The sequence below is a fragment of the Artemia sp. Qi Xiang Cuo genome, chromosome 15, assembly GCF_049724085.1.
Source record: "Artemia sp. Qi Xiang Cuo chromosome 15, ASM4972408v1, whole genome shotgun sequence".
NCBI lineage: Eukaryota > Metazoa > Arthropoda > Branchiopoda > Anostraca > Artemiidae > Artemia > Artemia sp. Qi Xiang Cuo.
The window spans coordinates 25,065,061-25,076,426 of record NC_142808.1 but is presented as its reverse complement, the minus strand read 5'-3'; the positions used below and the strand labels follow the sequence as shown (position 1 = coordinate 25,076,426).

Below are 11,366 nucleotides of genomic sequence, written 5' to 3'. Positions count from 1 at the left end.
AACACTGGAATGGTTTTGTGAGGATAACCTTTTTCACCTACTTGCACATGCTGATGACCTTAATCGTCTGAATTGAAAAATAGAGGAGGTCAAAGCCAGTGCAATCGACGAAGTGCAATCAGAATGAAGATAAACACCTATAAAACCAAGATGATGAGAACATCAGGGTATGCAGAGACTCGTCCTCCTCCACCGAACTCACTATTCGGGGCGAGGAAATCGAATGGGTCAACCAATTTATCTACCTAGGAAGTGTACTGACATCCACAAATGACTCCTCAAAAAACGTCAAACGATGTCTGGCTCTTTCCTCCCCATGCCTCAAGTAACTCTGATCTATTTGAAAAAATGAATATATCCCCTTAAAACTGAATAACTGACTTTTCCGTGCCTTAGTCATTCCAGTTGCAACGTATGGATCAGAGACATGGACTCTAAAAGCCTAAGACAAGCACCGACTGGCGACGTTTGAAACTAAATCACTCCGAAAGCTCAGTGGTATCATTTATCTTGACCGAGTATCAAATGAACAACTCCTGTCCTCCTTGGACCACCCGCAGATCATGATGCAGACGGTCAAACTCCAACAGCTTCAATGGTTAGGACACGTTCAGGGTATGTCCCCATTCCAACTGCCCAAAATAGCCTTTGAGGGAAAATAAATGCCTCTCCCCCCAGGGGATGCCCTCACAAGCGTTGGTAAAAAATCTTTTCTGACCATCCCACCCAAGTACTGCTGAGGACTGCAACAAACAGGGAGACATACCGAAGACATTGTTATGATGCCATTAGACGATAGAATCGGCCAACCCAGCCAGAGGGGAGTTAAGTAAGTAAAGTACTTAAGTAATTCAAGTAGGGAGTTAAGTATTTGGTATGTTCAGATATAATACTTCTCGGTTTGACTTGCCTGTTAGTTTTTTTTTCCTTAGATAGGTTTTTTAGCCTTTGGTAGATGTGTGCTATCTGATTTTTGGAAAATTCTATTATTTTTCTGACTTCTTATGTTTCTGTCCATGTGTCTCTGTCTTTTTGAAAATTCTGTTCACTTGTTTGTTACTTTTTGAAAATTCTGTTCTCGGGTTTCTGACTCCAGGATTGCTGTTCACATGTTTCTGATTTTTTTAAAATTCTTCTCGGCAGATTTTCACCTTTAGAATTTCTGTTCACATGTTTCTGACCTTTTGAGAATTTAGTTCGCATGTTTCTAACTTTGAAAATTCTGTTTCTGAGTTTTTCAACCTATTCATGTTTGTGTTGATCCCTTTGATATTTTCAATAAGGATAGTTTAGCCTAATCCATTCTTTTAGGTGCCTTTAAAAATGTTGATATTAATAAAGGGAGTTTTCTACAGATTTTTTATCAGCCTTTATGGATTTGAATATTGACAATGGGGCTTTCCAGGGATTTTTTTATCAGTCCCTAGAAACTTTGAAAATATGATTTGAAAACATTAGTGCTTTGACTAAACTCTCGAAATTCATTTTTTTAGTTCCTTATTTACTGATGTAAATTAAATATATTTGTTTATGCAAATAGATAACTTTTCCAGTAATTCCAATAGAGCTATAGGGAATGACGTCTCCTTACTTGTCAATTCCCAAAATCAATTGGCTGATAAACTTGTCAGTCAAGTAGAAGAAGCATTAGCCAAAAAAATAATACCGGAGGACCTGAAATATCTATCAGGAACAAATGAAATCAAACAAATTGAGACCGGAGTGACCCAGACTCAGTAGCGGATCCAGGATTTTAGGACGGGGGGGGGGGCGACTCGTTGCGAAAAATTCCCATTCGAAATTAAGCCTAACGTACCTTACTGATATTGAAAGTTGCATGCCTCTGCTTCTATCCGTCATTTAGCTGTCGGTTCTGTAAAGCTATCCACAAAAATACATTTATATAAACAATATCAATATTATATAACAAATTCTCGCCTCCTATTTCCACTATTACCAAATCTATCAATAACACTTTCTAAACTTACGACAATATCACGGTGAACATGAAGAAGAGCAAGTTCGGTGTGTCTTTCCTCCCTCATTTTATTTCTTAGCCACGTTTTCGATTTTCCCAATGTAGAAAAACGTCGTTCAGCAGGTGCCAAACTGACAAGTAGGGTTATGAAAATCTGCAAGAGCGTTGAAATATTCGGGGAAATATCAGCATCGCAGGTGTGTTTCTGTAAAGTTTCCCCCAGTGTTTCAGGTATTCTACATGTGCCTGCATTGCTTTCTCTCAGACGAAGCCACCGAGTTTCCCATATTGTCGCTACTCCGGCGAGAGCAGATTCACAAGACAATTGGGAGTGGAAACCCATTACTGACCAGTATTGCTATGACAAGTCATGAATCATATTAGCGAATTGTTGTTTGTTCGTTTCCATACAATTTATTGGCAAGAAAATACTGAGCTTAAAAGTGTCCAGCGTTTCAACGGAAAAACTGCTTTCTAAGTCCGAAATGATTGTGTCCAACAGGGGAATAAAACCTGACCGTCTATAATATTCCTCGTGTGAACTGAATGGTACATTAATCGTTTGCTTTTTCGCTATCCTTGGGACTGTTATTTCTAAACCTAGCTCGGTTGACACTTTAGTTACCTCATCAAATGTGTTTTTGAACTCCCTTTCACTCTTCCAACTCTTGACTTGCAGCTGGGTAAGAAGGTCCTTCACATGGTTTGCTGCAGACGCAAGGTCCAAGCACTTCTTCTGAAATAGCCAACTGAGCGGTAAAATTAGTCCAGATATGTTACTAAGAGAGTAAATGGTTACTATCAGGTCGGAGGATGTGACAGCAGTCAATAAGGATTTTGCTTTTGCTCCAGTTGTGCATTCTGCCCAGCCGCTGATGATCTCAAGAGCTTTCACTATCTTTGGAGCTCTACCACAAACTGTATTAAGGAATCGTGCCTTTCGATCCAGCGCGTTTCACACATGCCAGTTAGCTGTGCTTTCGTTACTCTGGTTAAAACATAATTGCGCTTTGCAGAAGCACCAAAAAAGCAACTATTTATTTTATTACTCCGATGGAGTTTCTAACACTCTGGATAGAAGAAGTTTTTGACATGGAAAGATTTAGAGCATGGTTGAAACATGAGCAACGCAGGGCATTCTTTGCTACCTTTTGAACTTCTTTTACAGCTCCACAATGTTCTGAAACCATCATAGCACATCCATCAGTTACTATGCCCGCACGATTTTCCAAGTCTAGCCCAAGAGATCAAAGAAAATCCAACACAATATATCCATGCGTTTCCCCTTTAATGGTTGGTTCGAAGTTTCCAATGCTGTCCGAGTAATAAGTATCGCGTAGGTCCAAAAAAGCAACGAACTCCTCATGTCTTGTGCAATTGTAATTGTAGCAAAGGGCAATACTCAGTTGTGGCTTGTGTGACACATCTGTTGTTTCATTAACAATCAGACTGTACAACTTGACATAATGAACTCTCCAAGAATTTCTTTAAGAATCTCTTTGGCACAACATTCAATTAATTCATTCTTTGTTGTTTTGCTTATATAAATAGCATTTGCAACTGAGCTTTCCAAATGTTGTTTTAAATTGATATCACCACTATTTACACGGTACCCTAAAAGTACTTGAAAGCTCCCTTCGTTTGTCAATGGGTCCTTCTCTGCCAATAATTCTCTATAATCTCAATGGCCACGAAGAGCAATGTTCTGTCGACCCAAGAAAACAACTGATTCTACAATTGGCTTCAATCTCGCTCTGTTTTCCTGCCCTTGTTGGCTAGGTTGTTCGTTTACAAGGCTTAAAATGTTGGTTTCAGGGTTGTCATATTTTGAAAGGAAATGTTTGCCTGCGTCAACTGAATCGCGGTGATACTGATTATTTTCATGAGACACCAAGTCACCGTATTTTCCAATTCGCTTAGCAATAGTCACGATGGGCTTCTTTACCAACTTCTGCAATTGAGTGAGCCTCCAACCCCTCGAACGTTAAACAAAACACAATATTTACAGAATAAGCTCCTCATCTTATTTGAAAGTACTAGCCAATGAAATTCTTCCAAGCGTGTACAATTGAAAAATCTCTTTTCGTCTCTGCCCTGCTTCTTGTAAACTGAATAGGGGAAGTTGTAGTTAGACGTCGGAATCCACGGGTTCTGAAGCAATTGATATCACGTACGATCATCCAGTTTTTCAATTCTATCGATAGAGCTTCTGATATCGTTTTTGTAAAAAGTGCTTATATTTTTGATGTTTATGTTAGGCTTGGGGCTACACTCCTGGATTGATGCTAACGAATCATGCACAATCTCACAATTAGTCAAAGTCATGGAATCACTATTAACACTGAAACTCTCATTATTTCTATTTTCAATTACGGCATCTACATACCTGGCTTTAAGTTTCAAACCAAAAAAGTTATAGAAAGCTAGCTTCATTCGCTTCAGCATCAAAATTGGTTCATATTATCCAAAAATTGAATACTTTTCGAACCCTTCTAGAGTCGCAATGAGCCCCAAGGTGGGTCTGTTATTACAGTTACTTCAAGATTTTTGACTTAGTTACTGAAAAAGAAACAGGTTTTGACACGCACATTTTTTGAAGCTTCAACGAATTACGAGATGACAAGCTACAAAATACCTTGTAAGTTCGGGTGACACCAAACACTCTAGACAATTTCCTAAAGACTTAAGGCAGACAGTACCAAGCGTCGTCCGATCCTTTTCAAAGATGTGTTGATCCAAGCGTTGATATCGCAATCAAGTCACAGAAAATCTAATGATAGAACTTTTTGCCCAAGCCAAGGGGGGGGGGCTATCACCCCCACCCCTGGATCCGCTACTGCCCAGACTATACTCACCAGTAGCTAGCAAAATTGAAACGTTAGTGCAAGAAAGTAATTTTGACCTATCAAATTATCAAAGAAAGGCTATTTTAGACACCAGGATATCCAAAATTCAGGTAAGAGAAGCGTTCGTGAAGAAAATGAAGATTAAACCATATGAATGCAAAGTCTGCGCTAAACTGTTCTTTTAAACTTCAATTTCTATTTATCCCGAAATATGAGATTTTAAATTGGATAAAACCATATAATTGTGTCATATATACCATGGTATATTATCGAAATATATATTTATCCTGAATTATGATAATTCATACAGGCAGAAAACCATGTGAATATGACATATGGAGGTTCATATTAGAGGTTCAAATGGAGGTTCATATTAGAGAAAGCTCTTAAAATTGCAAAATTTCTAGTAAAATCCCTTCGGAGTGACAATTTATCTACGCACATGAGAGTTCATACAGGGGAACAATCTTTCCAATGTTCCTACTGCGATAAGTGATTCAAGCAAAATAGTCCTGTTCAGCAAAATACTAGAGTTCATACTGGAGTAAATCCACATAAATGTAAAATCTACAACAAAAGGTTTTAACAGATTCAAAATTAACTAGACACATGGAACTTTGTACTGAAGAAAAACCATACAATTATAAGATATGCAACAAATGATTTTCTCAGACTTTCTCATTATCGTAGCATATGAAGATTCATAGGAGTCACAACACCTTGGATTTTTCCAAAGTAGGTAATGTAGACTTACAGCTTACTCGCAAAATGAATATTTTAACTTGATCTGGCAAGAGTGATGGGGGAGGTGGTCCAGGGTACAAGGCAACAGCAGTAGTGTGATAATAGGCATCACTGAACTTACATGGAAACTTACATCTGAGGCAATAGGCACCACTGAACTTACATGGAAACTTACATCTGAGGCAATAGGCACTCCGAAATACACATGGAATTACACAAGAACCCTGCAAGAATATGCTCAAAAGTGTATACAATATGAACGATACATTGGAATTGCGCAAGAAAAAGCCATGCCTGAGACACTACACTCACGCGGGAATATTTTAAAAGTTGGCACACTATAATGCATGTTTTGAAACTAAAGTCGAGGTTTTTAAACTTGGCAATGTATAATGTGGTCATACATGTTTTGAGAGTTTGGTCGTAATAATAATTTAAGCATACAGGTTTTTTTCTGTTTTTGTTGTCAATTGCACAATGAATGTACGTCATGAATTCACGTGTACATTCTTAAAAAAAAACTGGTGTGATATAAAGTAGTCAGACATGTTTTGGGAGCACGCACGAAATTATGTAACTCAACATCCGTTTTTTATTCGTCCTTGAAAAACTGTATAAAATGTTCATGCACTACAATTCAATTTTCATTATGTTTTAACACATCGATTATAGTACACTGCATATTATTAACTTTGAAAACAATGGATTCGTCAATTGTCAATGTGAGTACAGCTTATTAGAATTTTTAATTTATTTACAGATAAAAAGCATTTACCAGTAAATTCAAATTTCAAGGGGACTTAGCCCCCCTCCCCTCCAACAATGCAAAACTTTGAAACATAATGATTATATTCGATAGAAAAAGCTAAGTATGTTATTTTCTATTATGTAAAGTAAATATCTCCTCCACAGCTATGTTTACAAATTTTTATTATTTGGAAAAAATTCTTTTTTCGTTCAAAAATGTTCATTTTCCAATTGTGCGTTTAAAATATGCTGTCATTTTCCGGTTTGAATGAAAAGCTTCGGTGTTACAAAGAGAGTGACAGTTTTGGGACTCAAATTTCACACGCTATTAATATCATAAATTAATGGCATATGCTTAATGAATTAGCAACAAGGATGTTCCTTGACAAAGACAGAAAATTCTAATGTAGTCTAATTAAAGGAAATATATTTTATTTTCAATTGTATTCCATGATTAAGAAGGTTTTACGATGTGAAAAAAAAATATTTCATCGCCTGGAAAGTAATCGAGGAGGGAGTTCTTTATGCAGACTAATTTTTTGAAATCCCCCTTCCCTCCAAACTCAAAATTTCCCAAAATTTTACTTTAAAAGCTTTTCTTTTTAAATATTCTAAAAATTTTCCAAAATTTTACTTTAAAAGCTTTTCTTTTTAAATATTTCTAAAGTGCTAAGATACAGAGTGCTACAAACGCCAGAATAAACTTTAGAGGGCAATTTATCTGTAAAAGAGGGCTTATTATTTCATTACTAAATTTTTCATCTTTTTTAAGGATGTAGAGGTGGATTCATGCAATTACCCTCCCTCCGAAAAGAGACCAAGATGGGGTGATATCACATCAATGCAAGCTGCAAGACCATCAATAATCAGATATGCTAACTCCAATACAAGTTCGCTGGACCAGCCAGGAGCCTCTCAAGCCAGTGTCAGCTCTGCACAAACGTCTATCCAACCTGGCAGAAAATTCAAGAGAGAATGGATAGATTCTCATAATGCATCAGTCTCATTTAGTCAAGATCGGGGGCTCACTCCCTGTCAAGCATTGCCGGGCCCGTCACGACCAATGCAAGGCGATACTGATAAGAGCTCTAGAGCTCTCGATATGCAAGCTGCAAATTTTAATGTGAGTATTCAAATATTATTTATCGCTAATGATTCTTTTTCCCAAGTCTATTTGAAGGAGTGTGTGTGAGCGGTACATGTGCGGCTTATTTTTCTGTATAACCGATAATTCAATAACGTCGTAATGATTGTTGTATGTGTGTGTGTGTGTGTGTGTGTGTGTGTGAGCGGTGCATGCGCCGCATCTACTTGATAATTAATTGAGATAGTATAATGAACATTGCAAATTCAATAACGGCGTAATGATTGTTTTATGTGTGTGTGTGTGTGTGTGTGTGTGTGTGTGTGTGTGTGTGTGTATGTGTGTGTGTGTGCGGTGCATGCGCCGCGTATACTCGATAATTCATTGAGATAGTATAAAGGACATTTCAAATTAAATAACGGCGTAATGATTGTTGTATGTGTGTGTGTGTGTGTGTGAGTGTGTGTGTGTGTGTGTGTGTGTGTGTGTGTGTGTGCGGTGCCTGCGCCGCATCTACTCATTAATTAATTGAGATATTGTAAATTCAATAACAATGTAATGATTTTCACTATTTTATTGTGTGTTTGTTCCCATTTTACAAGCGCAATGTTTAGCTTATTATGCATTTGCTAGTTTAATAACGCTATGATCAAAGAGTCTTTAGTTTAAATCCTTCTTGGTATAAATAAGTCTTATGGGGGGTCAAAAAAAAAAAATGAACCTGATGTTTCAACTTGATCACACAATGCATATTTCCAATAGCAAGTTAAACCTTTTTTCCACAGATTAATGATATGGCAGTGTCATTGAGTGATGAGACATCAGCATTTACTGGACCAATTCTATCACCACCAACGGAGTTCAGTGATGAACCTACATTAGTTCTGGATAATGTGGAATGACATAGAGGTTTCCTTAATGATATTTTTGGGGAAATGGCTATGCTTGATGATCCGGAGTGGGCAGATAGTTTTATGCGTGAGCATTTAGGGGGTGTTACTGTCGCAACTGAACCGGATCCTCATAAAGAAATTATAACACAGGACAATATAGGCTGGCTTAATCAATTGTTACCAAAAACCTTGGAATATGTACTTCCAGGCCTAGGGGACCTCATATCATCTTCAAGCACTGTTATTGAACAGACTGGGGGTTGTGTTATTGACAATTCTGTGTCACCCCCCCCCATTCTGCTTAATGATATAGCTAGTACTAGTAGTAGTAATACAACAACACCAGTATCCCCTCTTCCAGATTTTTTTCTGTCCAACTCTGCCTTGCACCACACAAAGGTCTACAGTGCCAATTTCGGTGATCCCTTCAACTCTCTAGTGTCGGGGGATATAATAACAGATCCCTCGGCCATTACAAATTCATATACTAATAAGTTTTGAGCCATTCTTGAACAACAGATGGGGGTGTGGGGGTTAGTTTAAAAGCATCAATAGCGCTAAAAATATTTTTTTTTAATGAAAATGCGGGTGGGATATATACGAAAAACTTGTACACAGTGATATTGGCAATTTAACCGAATTTATAAAATTGTGGGGTGGTTTTTCTTAATTGGGCTAATAGTATTCACAGTACGTGGGAAAATTATAACAAGGGGGGTAGTGGGTCTGTGATTTTATTTATTTAAAGTTTAAATGTTAATATATGTAGGTTTAAAAAGGATTTTATTGTAAGAGGTGGTGAGGCGGGGGAGAGGGCTATAGTTTTAAAATATCATTCAGATTTAGAGGGGTGTAAGGGGATACAACGAATCTGTTTCGATACGAGGCTGCAGTGTTTCAAGTATGCATTTTTAATTGCAGCATACAGACCTTTCAAAAAGATGCAGCTAAGAAAAAGTTGGATAAAATGGCAGTTAATGGTAGGGAGGGTTCAAAGTTCCCCAAAGTAGATTTTAATTGTTTAAATGGTCAATTTCCAGTGACACTAAAAGGAATAGATATTTTTCATTGGCCTAATGCACATTTAAAGATTGGTGTCACGGTGTTAGAGTATGAAACAGAATTTGAAGAGGGTCAGCTTTCCGATAAGAAGGGTGTATTATTTCCAGTGCGAGCTCCTTCAATTGAATCAGTAGAACATTGGGTGTGGCTTCTATACTCCCCACCCACAGACTCCGATTCAATTGGTCATTTCAATCCAATTACGGATATTAGTAGGGTTTTGGGGGAGGGTAAAAAGCGAGGTGGTGTGTGTTATTGCTGTCCGTCATGTCTCTTAAGATTTCGCTCTGATTTAAAGTTAAAGCATCACATGAAACAATGTAAACGTCATGGATACCAGGCTGTGGAGACGGTAAGCGGAGATAGAGCGATCTTACGTTTTAAAAATTTTCAAAACACGCTCCTGCAGAGCAATAAGATCGCTTTGGAGTGTGAAGAGAAACTGAGAAACGTGTGCGATCCGTCAAACACAATTCGCTTCAAAATACATGAAGCCCTAGGGGCCTTACGTCATCTGATCATGCGCAACGAGATTCCATTAATACAATGCAAGTGCTGGATGCATTGGAGATGTTGGGTGAAGATGAAGACTGCCCGCGCTCGGCGTCAGTCTAATCAAAACAGCAAACGGTGCAATTTCGCGCCTTCGTTATACAAACTTTCCTATGCTTCTATCACCATATGACAGATTGGCCATTAAAAATCTTAAAATGTGCTGGTTTTAAAAGGGGAAATTTGATGATGGTAGTGAGAATTGTGGGGGGAGGAAGTTGATTGATAAAGATAATTAGTGGTAGGAAATTACCCCGGTAGGAAGTAGTTTTAGAAGGGTTGTGCATTACTCATGCAGTTTAAACGTGAGACAGCCATATTTCGGACATGTTGTTATACAAAATTCCAATTACGACTTAAAGTTTTTTTGGCAGTTTTTTTGGATATGAATTCTCTTTACCCATCGGCAATGTCTCACTACTGTTTGCCATGTGGCAATTATAAATGGCTTGAAAATCCGTGTGCTTCGAATTTCCCCGACATTGCTAGCGTTGAGGTGAATGGAGCACAGGGATGGTTTTTTGAAATTGACGGTGAAATACCCATGAAAATCCTTGACTCGGTAAAAGACTTGGTTTTTCCGTGCATAAATAGACCGGTGGGTAGGGACTCTCTGAGCCCCTACAATTTATCTTTAGTAGAGGACGGGAGTATGCACTGGGTACCTTCAAAACAAAAACTAATTGCCGACCTCAACCCGAAACAGAATATCGTTGTTCATAACGTGCTATTGAAATAGATGGTGTCCAATGGTTTCAAGGTCACAAAGATTCATAGAGCCCTCCAATTTGATCAAAAGCCTTACATGAAAACGTTTATTGACACCTTTGTCAGTAAGCGTTCGCAAGCGAAAACGAAAGTTGAAAAAGAAGTCTATAAACTCGTTTTGAACTCAGTTTTCGGTAAAATGTGCGAGAGCGTACGAAACAGAAGTCGATGTGACATTGTAACCAATCCCAAAGATTGTGCTCGAATCATTGCGGATCCAAACTTCACATCGTTCACAATCATAGACTCTGATATGGTGCTCCTACACCGTAAGAAAAGAAGCATTGTATTAAATAAAAATATTGCAGGCGGAAGTGCAATAACTAAAATATCCAAGAAACTCATGTTGTCATTTTATTATAATGTATGCAAGGTACAGTGGCCGATTGAGGGACAAGTTTAAGTGTATTACGGGGACACTGATTCACTCCTGTTAAAAGTCAAAACTAAAAATCTATTCCATCATTTGGAAAATGGCGAGTACATTAGCTCAAGAACAGACTACACTAATTGGGATGAATCCCTCTACCAAGAACTAGTGAAATGCCAGGCCCCAAATCAATTGCTAATGTTAAAGTCTGAATCGGGTAGTAATCTGATATCCAGTCGTGTGTTTCCTGGTCCGAAGGTATGCTCTGTAGAAACACACGAAAAGGATATCAAAAGAGTTTGCGAGTGGGTACTTGCACACT

General features: G+C 38.0%; 1 protein-coding gene across 1 annotated transcript; it reads right to left on the bottom strand.

Annotated features, from left to right (window-relative positions):
- Positions 1 to 1,919: 1,919 nt before the first annotated feature.
- LOC148943483 (52 kDa repressor of the inhibitor of the protein kinase-like) lies at positions 1,920 to 2,321 on the bottom strand. The gene has a single exon (XM_089101147.1). It carries the CDS (start codon positions 2,319 to 2,321, stop codon positions 1,920 to 1,922), a length of 402 nt encoding a protein of 133 aa, XP_088957273.1.
- Between the last annotated feature and the right edge of the window lie 9,045 nt (positions 2,322 to 11,366).

What these genes read in the sequence shown, in the direction of transcription:
- LOC148943483 (XM_089101147.1), bottom strand. Translation starts at nt 2,321, where the DNA reads ATGGGTTTCCACTCCCAATTGTCTTGTGAATCTGCTCTCGCCGGAGTA.